The sequence below is a fragment of the Gigantopelta aegis genome, chromosome 9 (genome assembly GCF_016097555.1).
Source record: "Gigantopelta aegis isolate Gae_Host chromosome 9, Gae_host_genome, whole genome shotgun sequence".
In the NCBI taxonomy this organism is placed as follows: Eukaryota; Metazoa; Mollusca; class Gastropoda; order Neomphalida; family Peltospiridae; genus Gigantopelta; species Gigantopelta aegis.
The window spans coordinates 75,458,571-75,475,594 of record NC_054707.1 but is presented as its reverse complement, the minus strand read 5'-3'; the positions used below and the strand labels follow the sequence as shown (position 1 = coordinate 75,475,594).

The 17,024-nt window shown below is 34.7% G+C and overlaps 1 protein-coding gene across 1 annotated transcript in view; it reads left to right on the top strand.

Annotated features, from left to right (window-relative positions):
• Positions 1–12,184, top strand: part of LOC121380436 (PHD finger protein 21A-like) — a 44,316-nt gene extending 32,132 nt beyond the window's left edge. Inside the window, exons 11-14 of the mRNA XM_041509249.1 lie at positions 1,562–1,711; positions 2,592–2,661; positions 4,756–4,859; positions 5,767–12,184. Coding sequence (XP_041365183.1) covers positions 1,562–1,711; positions 2,592–2,661; positions 4,756–4,859; positions 5,767–5,868 — 426 coding nt within the window. The 3' untranslated portion in view covers positions 5,869–12,184. The remainder of the gene's footprint in view (positions 1–1,561; positions 1,712–2,591; positions 2,662–4,755; positions 4,860–5,766) is intronic.
• Positions 12,185–17,024: the final 4,840 nt, after the last annotated feature.

Sequence of the window (17,024 nt, the reverse complement as noted above, 5' to 3'; positions counted from 1 at the left end):
GTTTAGTATTTGTTTAAAATGTTTTGAATGTTTAACTTGTTTTATAATTTTATAAACTTAATATTATTATTATTTTATTTGTGTTGTCTAAGGAAACAGTTAATCTGGAATATTTTATCTACTAGTTAATGTTTAAGCTATCAAAAAAGTTTAACCCATTTAACCAGAAAAATTAGTACAAGTTCTATGATTGAATATAATCATATGCAGTACAGTGACATCCCTTTTACCTGAGTGGTCCATGGTGCTCTAGGAGTGGAGGGGCGGGTTTCAAAAGTGCTAAGATGATGTGCAGCAAATATTCCTTTCCTTTGGTGCTCTGATATGTAAGTTAACTGTTAAATTCAGTTGAAATTTACATGGACTTTACCATTTACCGGTACATGAGGAAGTGAGACCCTGTTAGAAAATTTAATGGAGAAACTCCACCCCTACTGATTTATCTTGTGTAGCTAATATTTTTTAATAGCTGAAAAAGTACACTTTAAATAAAATATATATTTCAGTTCCACAAAATACAAGTGCATTTAGTTGATTGAGTGATCATCATCAGTTGGTTGGGACAAGTAGATGATTGGTCAGTGAAAAAATGCCATGTAGTTTCCAGCACAAATTGATGTACTAGTCGTGAAGGGGTGATTGAAACTGAATAACCTACTGGGTGCTCCAAGGGAGATTACTCTCAACTCATCACGCCTTCACAAAGTTGAAAATTAACATGAAAACCAAGGTCGCCAGCAGGGCCAGTTGAAGACAAATCTGACTGGTCCTTCTCAAATTCAACTAGCCCTCCAATTATCACATTGGAATTTAACTGCATAGCTAAAATTAAAACTAGAGTGTTCTTTGTTGAATAATAACCATTTGCATTAACTTCATAATGAATAAAGTAAAAATTCATATAAAAACCTGTTATTAAGTTTGAAACCCATACCAACTCAAATAACTCCTAAATAGAAATCCATGGAATCATCCACTGTTTTGCCAAATGCCCATTTGGCTCTGCTTTCTGCATCATGTATTACAGTTGTGTCATTCAGATTATCTTTGGTGTTCCATCAGTTGCCTTAAAACTTGTATCACAAAAAAAAAAGAAGGAGTTAACCTATGCAGTTTGATGGTAATTTGTAAAGAATATATTTTTTTTTTTTACGCTGCACTTTTACCCCCAATAGAATGTTATTTGAGACGGTATGGGTTTAAAACTGAATATGTTTTTATATGAATTTTATCTTTATTCATTATGTTGGCGCTGTCAGAATATAGTACATGTTCTATGTCTTCTACTGCCTGATCTGTAGTTTGCTCCAACATAGACGTGGTGTTTTTTGTCACATTTGATTCGGTATCAGTATGTTTCTTTTTTAACTAGTACCATACTCACCAGACACTAAAATCGATGGTTGCCCAATGGACTACCTTTGTAAAATTCTTAGTTGCCCTTAGCCAATAAAGGTCGCCATGGGTGATCGAGCGGCTACTAATTTTCAACCCTGCCTTCATGTGTGAGAGCAAAATATGTCATTTCTACAGTATACTTGCAGTGTATTTTGTTTTGTAGAATCCGATTACTGATGACAGCTGTGCGGTGTGTGGTAAAGAGGGAGAGGTTCTGATGTGTGCTGTGTGTAGCCGTGTTTACCACCTGGAATGCTTAAACCCACCTCTTGACTCCATTCCTCAAGGCAACTGGAGTTGTCCCAAGTGCCAAGTAAGTTCATACTATAACACTGAATTCTGGGCTCGTGCGTATAAAACTTTAAAATTCAGACCTCAAGAAAACTAGAGTTTTTTGTCCAAAGTGCTAAGTAATTAATATACAGTGAAACTCCTCTAAACCGGACACCCTCGAGACCAAGTAAAAAATCCGGTTGTAAGAGGTATCCATTTTAGAGAGGTTCTCTTCTGTATAAATATTTAAAAAGGGGCCATGAAAAATGTCCGGTTTTGAGGGGATTCCGGTTTATAGAGGGTGCAGTTTTGAGAGGTTTTACTGTATCTCATACTATAACACTGACTCCAGGCTTAACTACATGGTATGTTATAAGGGCAAGACTATTAAGCCATGGGGGGGGGGGGGGGGGGGGGGGGGGGGGTGACACCTAGCTTAATCAGTAATGTGTTCAGCTGAGGTGCATGGGTTGATGGATCAATCTCCCATGGTAGACCTATTCTCTGATAGGATTTTTTCCTGGTCCAACCAATGCCCCATTATTGATATATCAAAAATTGTTTTATGTGCAGTCCTGTCTGTGGGGAAAATGCATTATGAAAGATTCCTTGCTACTAATGTCAGAATGATTAAATGTTTGACATCCAGTGGCCACCGATTAATAAACAATTGTGCTCGTTGTGTTATTATCTGAAACTAATGTCAGAATAATTAAATGTTTGACATCCAGTGGCCACCGATTAATAAACAATTGTGCTCGTTGTGTTATTATCTGAAACCTGTTCACTTTAACTTCTTACACCATCAAAACAGTGGTTTTCTCTGTAGTTATTAATGGCAGGCGTTTCTTTCCGACAGCTTGTATGATATGTCTTGTTTGTATTTGTGATCATGACCTATGTTCTTTATGATTGAACAGGCAAACAACAAACCTGCCCTTGACCCTGCAGCTCTGGCCATGGTCAACTCGTACATTGCAGCTAAAGCAGGTAAAACCGTAATGTTGCGTGCATTTATTGTTCATGTTTTGTTGGTTTAGATACATTTAAGTTAAGGGGCCATCCATAAAGTACGTACACAGAGAGAGGAGAGTGGGGTTCGGACATTATGTATGAAGAGTGTACGTGGGGAAGGGGGTGGGGGGTGGGGGTGCAGAATAATATAGCTAGATACCTGTCACGGAACATGCTCTTAAATTTGTTTTCGCCTGTGGCGATTTTAATTGTGTTAAAGGGCCGTGTGCAGTTTATTGCCCGTAGCCCAGATGGGCAACTTGTTACGTAATACTTCGCGCGATCAGACATTCCAATATGCACTTAGTCCAGCTGTGGAGGCCATGTGGCTAGTAGTTACGTAATATCTCCGGTAGTGCTGTTTATGGCCAGGAGATTGCTCGCGGTTGGCGACAGCCAGACTGACGATCAGAGAGAAATATACCGACTCTAGTAGAGGTAGACTATCAGATGATACGTGAGGTACCGCCTTGTACCCCCAGGCAAAATCCTGATTTATAATAAATAGCTAGTGTTTTAGAGATATCGAGGAGAAACGGAAAAGGAAGCTTCCTGGGAACGTTAGTCCGTTTGGACTTTGGTAAATATCATTTCTGCTCTGTGTATAACCTTGATGTGATTGATGTGACTTTAAATATTTTAATACTGTATTATACCAATATTCTTTAGACAGTGTCTTCGGTCATCTGACGAAGTAAATCGTAGACTTTTTGTTCTAACATTATACGAGTATTTGGTAATATAAAGCGTAGCCAGTCATCCTAGACGACCTAGGTACACTGTAGGTTATTGTCTTTATTGTGATCGGTACCAGTATTAATTCTGTGTCACAAGGTTACTGAATGAGTAGTTAGGGTTAATTAAAAATTAACCCGTTAGGAATAGAGCTGTAATTCCTTTATTAATTAAGTTCCCCTGGAAGCGTTCCTAAATTATCACACGTTACTGAACGAGTAGTAAGGGTTAATTAAAAATTAACCAGTTAGGAATGGTGTTGTAATTCCTTTATTAATTAACTTCTCCTGGAAGCGTTTCTCAATTATCACACGTGTGGGTGTGGTGTAACGGTGAAGTGATTCGCATATTGTGTAACTAGACACCTAGAGATTAACTAATTAAATGATCAGTTCTGGGTTGTTATTATTGCTGTTATTAATTAACTACTACGGCTGTACATTTGTCAGCGTAGATTAATACAGATTCCAAAGTGTATTGTGTTTTTGTTGTGTTTCTAGAGAACTAACGTGCTATAATAATATATACTTTATATAAGATCGTATCTCTGATCATACCTAGAGACGAGCCATACTAGGGTTTAACAGCCTGTTACAGAGAGATCTAATAGATATACAGTTAGGAGATATATTTTCATAATCGTGTTCTATTCAGTTACGGTAATTATAGAATCCCCGTGACAATACCGGAGAAATATGTCTTCCTAGAACATTTAAGCTTGAGAATCAAAGTCATTCAAGCCTTTACCAGATGGATAAAAGGCACAAAAAGTTGTCTTCTCAACAATTTTAATTCACCACTTACTGCGTTTTGCTTTAACAGGGTAGCATACTATGTGAGCAAAATAAGTAATGGATTCCACAGTCATTTAGTGGGACGGGACGTAGCCCATGGATCAGTCCCCGTTGGTGGGCCAATAGGGCTATTTCTCTTTCCAGCCAATGCACCACGACTGGTATATCAAAGGCCATGGTATGTGCTATCCTGTCTGTGGGACCGAATATAAAAGATTCCTTGCTCCCAATTACCAAATGTTAGACATGAAATAGGTAACAATTAATAAATCAATGGGCTCTAGTGGTGTCGTTAAACAAAACTAATAAATTTCACAGTTGTTTGTACAGAAATAACATGTTATTTCCACCATCAGAATTTCTAAGCAGAACACTTCATATATACTGTTATAAGAAATATTGGGCATAATTAGTCACAGACTGGGTCAGGGTAAGTAACAGTCGTCTGCTGATCAAGAATATAGGACAGACTTTCTAATATATTTATCAGAATTGTTTTCTAATGTTTCATCTGTCTTATTTTATATTGTCTAATTTTCAGTGAAGGAAGATGAGAAAAGAAAGCTGCAAAAGAAAACATCAGAATTGTCCAATGAAAAGACTCAGTTAGAAGTAAAGTCAAAACAGCTTCAGGAGAGTTTTCAGGTAATTGGATCACATCTATTTACATTCAGAACTCATTGATCACCTGAAGTACTTTTGTATCCTAATAAAATACTCCAGACAGACCACTTCGTGAGTACCATGCAGGACATCACACCTGTTGCACTGTATCTTGTAGAATAGGATATCTCTAGCACTGGATATTTAATAAAAATGACAGACAACAATTATTGAATCCATATATATTTATTGTTTGATCTCAAACATGGCAGAATATAGTATAGCTTGTAAATTAAATGTTGATTTGTGTGTTGCCCTTTCAGGGAACATTTTGTTGAGTATCGCGCCACAATTCGCTATGCAAGTTCCAGAGATCGCTACACAATTTTAAAACAAACATCAGTTGCTAATCAATTTTCAGTTGACTAGAAATATCGCTAATCAAGATTTTGAAAACAAAATGTTACCTTCTGGGTTGTTTTTGTTGTTTCCTATATGCATCAGGGTGAGCTGGCAGTAGTGAGAACTTTTGCCCATGACAGGTGTGTGCTGTAGCAGCTTGCTGTGAATGTGCACGTTAAACTTGAACTTTTTTAGTGTCATAGTAAATAATGTTATAATATGGTACTTACGTGAGCTGGGAACTTTAACATTACTTATTGTGTTTACAATTAAACCCTGGTCATTTTAATGTCATAGTAAATAATGTTATAATATGGTACTTACATGAGCTGGGAACTTTAACATTACTTATTGTGTTTACAATTAAACCCTGGTCATTTTAATGTCATAGTAAATAATGTTATAATATGGTACTTACGTGAGCTGGGAACTTTAACATTACTTATTGTGTTTACAATTAAACCCTGGTCATTTTAATGTCATAATGATGAGTGCCTGTAAAATGTGTATATGTTTTTAATGAGTGTTAATTTATCTTAATTTTCAGAGACAAGTTCAGCAAAACCATCAACTGATAGCGGTCACAAACAAAACCCGACAGTCCATCGACAATCTGAAAAACTTGATGAAGGCAGTGCAGTCATCATAGCCATCACACGGTCTGAAGCAGAATAGCTTTGTGTCATTATTTCATTCTCATGATATTCAAATAAGATTGGATTTATTTAATCAAACAATTTTTTTATTTTTTTTGCCTGATAAAAAAGATATCTGGACAATTAAAGACATACTGAGGTACATGTTTTTTTTACAACTCATTTTTGTAAGCAATCTTCAGTTAGCTTATATCATGCCAAGTGTCAGACATTGCTTGAAAAGTATGTCACTGGAACTTGTTTAGTTTATTAGCTTGCATCTTTGTTGAAGTATTTGGCTTTGATGTTAAAGTATGTCGTTTTTTAATATGGGACTACATGATTTGTCAACTTAAATGCTAGGCATTACTCTGATCTATTTTATTGTGTTTTTTTAATTAACTTGGTCTTTTTTGGTCTGAATAAAACAGTTACCAGGCAGGTAAGCTACTGGTTTCAAAATGAACAAAGTTTCTTTTCACAACGTCAAACCTACCTTATGTAGAGTAGATTGTTTTTTCTCCTTACTTTTATTATATAATTTGGTCTAGTAATGTGTGGCCAGAACATACTTGCAGTATATTTTTTATTATAAAGACAGAAAAGAAGAAACATACTAGCAGAATAGTTTTATTGTAAAGACAGAAAAGAAGACACTTTACTGTACATAATAATGGGCAGTTTATATCTAAATACTTAGGGATTTTTATCATCATGTTGGCCGTTACGTCAGTCTCCCATAACCTACATAAGTCTGATTTGTACAATGTTTCACATTCTACTACATCTCTGCTATTGTGGTTATTTTGCCAGATAGGTGAATTTGTGTTGCAAAGATTCATTCTGTAAAGTATGTATAATATCCAATTAAAACAACTGGTTGGCAAGATAATAAAAAGAAGACGTAAATAGACAGATAACTAGTTTAACGTGCTCATATACCACTAGGGTTTCGAACACGCCCATCCAGAGTCTGACCTCCGATAAGATCGGGGTCCTGACTCGGGACAGGAATGAAGACGTAAGAATTTCTTTTGATACAAGTATAGTGATTTGTTTGTGTGGTATAAAATTTGTAATAATTGTTGGTCCAGTCTTACTGATGGTTGTGAAAAATGCCTTTCTGATGAATGTGATGCAGTGTGTGTGTTCAGTAGCATAGGTGTCTTAATTTATTTTTATGTTTGTTAAATGTCATCTGAATTGGTGCTTTGTACTTACTGAACGAGATAACAATTGAAGTTTGTTTTGTTCAAAAATCCACTTTCTTTCAATTACTATATCTATACAAATTAGAGCTAGTGGCGTAATTGAATAAAACAAACATCAACTTGAACTTTTTAATATTCCAAATTATTCAAAACATAAAATAGACAGTTTCACATTCCTTCGGGCAGCTGTTCAACTTGTGTTTGAGTATAGATTATTCAGTATTCTGGTGTTGTGGTTAACCTGGCAATCTCACCATCCTACTCTATACTATTGTTTACTAATATATTATGCAAGAAGACAAAGACACAACCAAACCTGCATGTTTAATACTTTGTTTTTGCTGCTATCAGTGGATACACTCGCTTCCTTGGTGTAATATATTGCTTAGTATATTGTACAACCAAATAGTTCCAAAGCATTATGCTCTAAGGATGAGATGCGAGTTCAGTGGTAGAGATAGAGAAAAATATTTTATTAAATGTAGCACTCAACATATTTTAATTACAGTTATATATTGCATCAGACTTTATTAGAATGGAAACACACTACTACCACACAATGGGCTGAAAAAATTAACAGCAAGGGGTCTCTTATATTATGTATTATCCAACATCCTTTGTTACACCAGTCATGGTGCACTGGCTGGAATGAGAAATATCCCAATGGGCCCATCGATGGGGATCGATCCTAGACTAACTGCACATCGGGTGAGCACTTTACAACTGAGCTATCCACCCATCCCTGAATTGGGTGGTAAAGTGTTAGTCTGAGGTGTGATGAATTGTCAGATCAATCGTTCTTGGTGGACCTGTTGGGCAGTTCCCCATTTAATCCAGTGTCCTCTGGCTGGTACATCAAACAAGTCTACACCAGGAAAAGTGAGTCACCACTTGTGCTTCCCTCAAGCCATGCCTGAATTTTTAATTGTTTTTAGGAGATTGGCAAATTGATCGCCTTACAGTACAAATTTTAGAAGGCCGATGTTCAGCTTGCCTTGATTTTGGTCATGGTAAGGACTTTCAGAGGCTATGGCATGTGCTGTCCTGTCTTTAGGAAAGTGCATATAAAAAAAATCCTTGCTGTTATGTAGCAGGAGTAGCCCATGTGTTGAAATAACCATGTTAGACATCAACTAGCCATAGTTTAAAATGTGTTGAGGTGTTATTAAACAAACATTCCTATTCTCACTCAGTGATTGCTTTGTAATAGATTGGTGCTAGCATAAATCAAAGAATGACACATTACAGGAAGAAACTAAATGCTTAATTGCAATAAAATATTCTGGAGATTGCAGCATATAGTTTCAGTGTTAATGAAATGTGTGTGTCTTCCGCCATGTTTGTACATAGATAGTAGGCTGATGTGCCATGTGGTCTTTCAAAATGCTTAAATGTCTCATTCCATTTAGTCACCATTTATTTTTCTGCCTGTTATCTTCATTTAGTGCTATTAGTGATTATCTTCTGTGTATTGTGTTAAAATATTTCAAATACACTAAGAACTGATACGTATAAATAGTAATTAAGGTCGATGACAGTCACTCTTCACACCCTTGTTTTGGCTTTGTACGCAATAAATATAGCATATCTCACCGTAATTTCACTTGAAATCCTTATTTCGTAAATGGTAAAAAAAATTAATGACAAGATTTTCTTTATCCACATTCAGGTGCATTAGTAATGTTCAAACAAAAACTGTTTTATAGCAATTTTGCATTGGAATTTTTCCAGACTTCTGAAAACATAAACGTAATGTTTACAGGTTGGTATGTTTTAATTTTTCACAATTCTGGAAAGAAAAAAAAAGTACCTTTTGTGAAATATATCGTATCAAAAAATTACTGTTGAATAGGTTCTATGTGTTGTGTACAAAGCCAAAACAAGGTTGTGAAGAATGACTGCCGTTGACCTTAATAACGTTTTGGTACAGTCTTGTAAGCGTTGACCAGAATAACAAACTTTATACATTATGCTGTGTTTAAATATACAAGTTCTGCAAATTTTATATAATAAAATTAATATTTTCTTGGCTATATCAAGATGCAGCTAAATTAAGGCTTATTAAATAGGCAAATTTCAATTGAAAGTTTTAATGAATTTATTACAAAATATTTTTTAAATGTTGGTATCACTCGAGAAGAACCTTTTCACAGATACCACAAATATAACCAACAAAAAAAAAAGTGCAGAACCATTTGTGACACCCAATAGCTGATGTGTATCTTTGTGCTGGGGTGTCGTTATTCATTCATTCAGTCAGTGCATTAGGATTAGAAAAATGTTTATTATCTCCCTTTAGAGTCCATGACAAAACTTATTAAACATATTCTGCAAATTCATTCAGTTTGTATTTGGTGAATGTTAGGTTAAACTTTTAATTTAAGCCTCTTTTTGCTCCATATCATGGAAACCAAAAAGAATATAAGAAGGTCTAACAGCGCATATACTAATAATAAAAACAAATTCTCTCACAACTTTCAGTTTAGTGCCTTTAGAAGGAATATTTCTACTGTTAGTACATATGCTAACAGTAGTACATATGCTATTTCTACTGTTGTGAAGATATATAGCAAGTGTATTACCAGTATATTGTTTGTCAAATCATACATTTTCTACATGTCCGAGATTGAAATTTCAACTATGCATGTTGTTGTTTTTTTTCTACATGTCCGAGATTGAAATTTCAACTATGCATGTTGTTGTTTTTTGGTGTTCTTTTTTTTTTGAAATCTTAAATCTTAACAGATCTAGGCTCCTGTTGTTTTATGATAATCCTAATTCAAAAACAGTCATATTGTAGATGGATACATCGAAAAATTGCTCAATATTATAGCTTAACAAAACTATTCATCTTTGATGGGAATGTAGTTTTTAATGTTTATTACCTTCATTTGCATGATGAACTAGTCAAGCTGTTCTACTACTTATTTTAACTGTCTACGTTGTGCCTACTCTTGTGCTTCCAGTGCATCTAGTTTACAGTGTTGAATGTATAGTTGAAACATAACAAAAACCTTGTTGGTGTCATTTACGAAGTTTTATGCTCTGAGATTTGTAATAATTATCGACTAGCGGATACAAAAATTACAAATGACTCAAGTTTTCACATCTTACTTTTGTATTTATTCTTGTCGTTAATCTTGTTACTGGCCATTGACAATGAAATTCCGACGTCCATTTACTGGTATTGTGGGTAAAAGTTATACTTTGAATGTGTTAACCTACGGTTGAAAGTGCTAAATCATTACGTAATACATGTTTATGTGACTATGAATTGAGTTGTTAATGTGACCGAATTGAGTTGGCAGTCATCTGAAATGTGCGCCAACCCACGTTAGCTGATGCAACAGTCTTATCAATGATATGCAAGTTGTAATCGGGGCAACACTGCATATTAAAGACATGGGGCCTAATTCACAAAGCTCTCTTAGACTCTGCTAGACAACAAAGTATCCTCTTTGCAAGTATTTTAGCACTGCACTGCGAGATCGCAGTTGCGAGAGTTTAGTGAATTAGGCCCATGATCGTCACCCAGCACATACTTAAATCTAAACAGTTGAGATTCGGTAATAGCGCTGATGTGGCGGTCTTGGTGTTTGAGGTCTGCTCGGCACAGCACATGAAATGTGTTAAAGTAATATGTTGCATGTGATAAACTGTTATATCAGATCTGTTAAATTTATTTAATGTTAGATGTTATTAATGGTATCGGATGTGTTAATCTACTACATTTATTACACCTCACTATTTTCCAATAATCATGTAATATGTTACAGAGTGATCTGTAGTGAGCAACAGTCTTTATAGGCCACATTTTGATACTTTAGTCCGCGACTGCTGAACACAGACTTTATTGTACATTACTGAAACAAAACATGGAATAAGAGATACTAACGTCCATTCATGAGTAGCTTTTTCTATATTCATAACATCATCATATAACATCCAATTTGTCCTGTTTGATGGACCAAGCTCTTTTCATTTGTTGTAATTATAGTTTACGATTTTTTTCAGTTTTCTAGTCTTTTTCTACAATAGAATCCTGGCTAATGGCTCAAATTAGGGATTGTGATGTCACATTCCTTTCATATTGAATGACTATAATTACAATAGCAGGCACATGTGCAAGACGTTGTGCAGGGATGGGGTAGGGGGCAGACTGGCGAGCAAGGTTTTTTTTTCTTTTGGGAGGGGGGTGGGGTGGGAGGTGTCATGTCATGCTTACTAGGAAAATGTATTAAGACAAACAAAAAAAAGCTGTGTGTGTGTTACTATCCCCAAAACCCTTCCTCTCCAGACATACCCGAGTAGTCTGGTTTCTAAATCTGACTAGGATTCAAAGTTCCAGTATGGTGTCAGTTTGTTTAAAAAAAGCATTGGCCTAGTCTTGATACAGCTCATCTTAAAAAAATGCAACTCATTTATATGAATGTACAAGCTTTCATTACTACCAGTCACCCCACAAATCACAGATACTAATTACAACTATAAAATTTCAGACATAATGGTTACAAATGTTTGCAAAACTGCACTGCACTAAATATCAAAAGAAAAATGAAGCACAATGACCATATCAATTGTGAATGTGAACAGTCATTACAAGCTGCATTTAGCAATAATGGATATACATAATTATGTGATGGTTATGTATTAAAACATACATATAGAAAAAAAAAGGATAATCGTGGTAGTTAATGGAAAAGTATATGCTATATAAAGTTTCCACTATCACAAACTTAACTGGATTTAGTAAGCTACATTTTATTTTGATACATATACCAAGACTTCCTAATTAACTGGCCAAAGACGTGTGAAAAGCTTTTGTGTACATCTGCCTTACAATGTAAATGCAGTTTACCTGTAAATAAAGTACTAATTTAAATCATTGTACAATCGTATACATTTTGCCATACTAAGATGTGATTGAATGTGTAAATGTTTTTTTTTTCTTTTTATACTTTTGACATGTTCTTTACTATGGAAACATGGCTAGTGACATGTGGCAACCAGTCAATTAAATTGCTACATATATTTGTGTACAAAGTGCAGCATGTTACATGTTCAAAGTGTACATGCGTTTTGTACTTAATGTAACATGAATAAAGCTAATTTAAATCTACTTACTGGCTTGTTTTAATTGGAATATTTTTTTCAATTTTTTTTTATCTGCACCCACTTCTGCATAAGTTATCCGTCAACTTTGATTGCACACAAAGTGATTTCAGTACAATGGAATTTGACAGACAACGGATAGTGTGTGGAAGCAGGTGCACATGCAAAAATTATAAATCTGATTGCGGCCTTACAGGGACACCCTAGTTTTTAAACACTAAGGCATATTTTTCACTATTAGAGCCTTTTTATGATCATTTAAATCGAGCATTACTTATATTTTATTGTTTAGATTATCCATTTCCATACATTCGAAGTGTTTCAGGTCATTCTGGTGTTTCCAATACCACACAATGCATTTTTCGTATTTTTAAAAACGCATGTGCGTTCGAGATGTAACGATTATGGACTCATTTTAGTCTATATTTAAGAGAATTTCAATGTCGCAGACTTGTTTCACTCTGTTGTATCCAAATTTGTTACTGGTTTGTAAATTAAAAACACTTGGTGTCCGTTTACAGGTTGAAACTAGGGTCACGGTGAAAAATATGTCTTAGTGTTTAAAAACTAGGGTCTGTCTCCTTAAGAGAGCAAGAGACCCACAGTGTTGACAGAAGAGATGTAAATTGCCCATCTTTAAGACTAATACAATCCACTGGTGGTGATGAGTGTTCCAGCCAGTTCATATAATAAAAGCAGCCCGAGTACTCCGACAGTAAGAGAACTACATGGACATTTGGACAGTTATCAATGCTCTCTAACCCTCCACTCTAATATAACAACAATCCTATGTTTGACATCCAATACCTTTGTATCGATAATTTTTGAGTTCCTTGATTAACAAAATGTCACATATTAATGATTAATACATACACTACATAAAAAAAAAACTTGTCGGCAACTATGTATTTAACTGGAACATTATTGAAAGGAGGTGCTGTCGGGTTTCTTCCTGTAGTGTGTGACAATCTGATTAAAATTAACTCTACTGGTCTACCAGTAGATCTAACAGCATTGCGTGGACTCCCCATGTTCGGGTGACATTTCATCTATAAATAACAATTTAAATATCGACCAATTACACTTTGCCTTTTATAGCGTTATTCGGGAGCATACAAGTTCTAAAAATATTGGGCGAGACTATGCAATAGTCGTTCTTGTTGGTCTATTTCAACATTAAGAAACGGGGAAAAAGTGCAGTAATAAAGTCTGGATTGTATACTAGTATAAACAGATTTTATGGCTATACCATCATGGTTTTTTTTTGTCTTGAAACAAATTTTATATTGAAATTAGTTTCTGGCATACTTCGTGATTCACCCGGCATAATCCCGAATGTTTTCAAATTCTTTTCAAATCACTGGCATGATTTTGCAAGTAAGGTTTTGATTGGTAGTTAACTGGACATGAGCTCCAACGGGGTGCTGTTAGATCCACAGGTAATAGTACTTAACCAGTGGAGCTAATTTTAATTAGATTGTAGTTTGACATTTGTTAATTTTAGAGGGTTTGTGATCTTAATACTACAAAATATTAGCATAAAGTGAAGGGTATTAAAGCCACAAGTCAAACCACTGGATAAGATCAAATATAATTTTATTTATACAAGTCGTATACATGTACTTAACATAAAGCCTTATTTCCAAAGCACATACCAGTTATATTCGAAATTGACTAGTGAAAAATATCTTTATGCTTTAAGTCCAAAGTAAGGCCACAAAACAGTACCCAGTACTTAACAGTGTTAAGTAAGATTTGACAGTTCTGGTCATTACTCAAATACTTGTACAAAAGTACTAATGGCAGTACGGTACATTAAAGGATACTGCAACTTGAATAAAAGATTGTATTACAAAGTAGAACATACATAAAGCATAAAAAATATATCAACTTAAAAATAATTATATAAAATCTTATAAAACAGCTTTTGAAAAATGAAAGATGGTTATGTTTGATTTTTAACACCCGAAATAAGATTGTAGTCCTAAGCATCCATACCCAATTAAATCTGAATGGCCAAGACTTAAAACAAATTTTTTAAAACTGTTTCTGGGAACCCAACCCTACCTAGAAAAAGGGTCACTAGTAAAATTAACCCTCACCTACCATAAACATAATCAATGTCGATGACAGTTGCATCAATGTATATTAGAAAAAAACCTTCCATTTTTTATAATTTATATTGGAAGTTACTTCGATTTTATTGTTTAGAATATCCATTTTTTTTTTTCTGATGAACATCCATGTAACTATTAACCAAGTTTTACTGAAGTAGGACTTATTGTATGTGAGATTAAGTTAAATATAAAAACTTAATGTTGAACTCAATGCAAAAGTATTTTAATTCAATTTTTTTATTTTTAAATATTTTTGTTTAATAATTTGTGAAATGGACCTAAACACTGAGCTAAACACAAAAGTATTTTAAATAATACGTTACAATTAATTATTTTTAAAATTTTTATCACATACATTGTGATGAACATCTATCTATAAATGACTTTAATATAAAAGTTGATGCTGTTGCTGATATGGCCGCCTATATCTCGTCTTTTTACTTAATAATTCATAAAAGAAAGACAAAAAAGTGTTTAAAAAAGTTTAAAAAAAGAAAAGAGAGTTTGTTTTGTTTAACGACACTGCTAGACCACATTGATTTATTCATCATCGGCTATTGGATGTCAAACATTTGGTAATTTGACATATAGTCCTAGAGAAGAAACCCGCTAGTTTTTTTTTCATTAGTAGCAAGGGATCTTTTATATGCACCATCCCACAGACAGGATAGCACATACCACGACCTTTGATATAACAGTCGTGGTGCACCGGCTAGAACTAGAGATAGTCTAAGGGGCCCACCAATGGGGATTGATCCCAGAACGACTGTGCATCAAGCAACTGAAGCAAGTGCTTTACTACTGGGCTATGTCGCGCCCCCAAAACAACAAAAAACAAGCAACAACAAAAATTGCAGCTAGGAATTTGCCAAATAAACTAGGAACACGAGAAATGAGAAAAAACGTTTAGGATAAAGAATCTTGCAGGATGAAATCTGAATTTTAAAGAACGAACAAAATGGTTGTTTTATTTAACACCACCACTAGAGCACACTGATTTGGAAACCTGCTGCAATTTTCCATTAGTAGCAACAAACCTTTTAGGTGCACCATCTCACAGACAGGAAAGCACATACCACGACCTTTGATATACCAGTTGTGGTGCATTAGGTAGAATGATCCCACCGATGGGAATTGATCCCAGACTGACTGCTCATCAGGCGAGCTTTACCACTGAGTGAAGTTCCGCCCCTCTTAAAGGACTAGGACTCAATCTGAGACGAATTTTTAAAGGAATAGGACAGAATCTTAAAGGACCAGGACACAATCTTACAGGACTAAGATGAATCTTAAAGGACCAGGACACAATCTTACAGGACTAAGATGAATCTTAAAGGATTAGGACACAATCTTACAGGACTAAGATGAATCTTAAAGGATTAGGACACAATCTTACAGGACTAAGAAGAATCTTAAAGGACCAGGACACAATCTTACAGGACTAAGAAGAATCTTAAAGGACCAGGACACAATCTTACAGGACTAAAATGAATCTTAAAGGATTAGGACACAATCTTACAGGACTAAGAAGAATCTTAAAGGACCAGGACACAATCTTACAGGACTAAGATGAATCTTAAAGGATTAGGACACAATCTTACAGGACTAAGATGAATCTTAAAGGATTAGGACACAATCTTACAGGACTAAGTCAGAATGTTAAAGGATTTGGATTAAAAAAAGGTCCTTCAGAGCAAGAACAATACGTGTATATAATCAGACATAATTGTGCACCCTACCAAAACAAACCCGATTTTACTTGAACATAGCGATGTTAATGCGGACTGAGAGATGGCTTTCCAGTTGGGGGTTTGAGGGGTGCTATAACAACACGGGACAAAAAAATTTCAAAAGGCAAACTGTATGCCAACTTGTTACGCAGCGAATCATTGGTCTATTGGAAATCGTAAGCCAATCACAATATGGGACAATCAAGAAGTTTGTAATATTTGGCTATATCCCAGCAAAATTAGTTTCTCTGGCACCATAAACTAAGGCGAATGACCACTTGTAAAAAATTATAACTAGCGGAAAATAAAAATCGGTAAGCGAAAATCCATTTTGTAATGGAAAACAATCATGTCTGTATTATATGACATTTAAAAAACAAAACCAACAATGTTTAATGGGTACAGATCTGCAGTTTATGATCACAAAGCAGACGTTTATGGTCTGTTTCCAGGGATTTATATCTGGCCACAACCATAAGTATTGATAATTCGTAAAAGTTTCAAAACCACCATTTCACAAACACACACATGCACCATATTTAACAATTGCAGTGATTACCGTGTCAACTATACTTATAAACTTAATAATAATAATAATAATAATAATATACATTAACATGTAAAATAAAATTCCCATTACATGTAATAATGAATACCATAAAAAAAATTTCAATACAAAATGACTCAATAAATCCTTGTTCATACAAACCAACAGCTAGAGTCACCTCCAGCCCTACCCCTTATTGATCTTGATATCAATATTAATAAGGGGTAGGGCTGCAGGTGACTAAAGAAAACAAACCTACAATAATGCCAATAAATCTGTTAATACAAACCAATAATATCTCCATATTTACAAATGTTCAAAGAGTAAAAATCACAAAGTTTCTGGTTTGTCCAAAATTATCTAATTTTCAGTTGTAAAAAACATTATCATGTATAAGTAATTAAAAATATATGTATAAAATTTACCACATTTGTTATATAATGTATACAACAC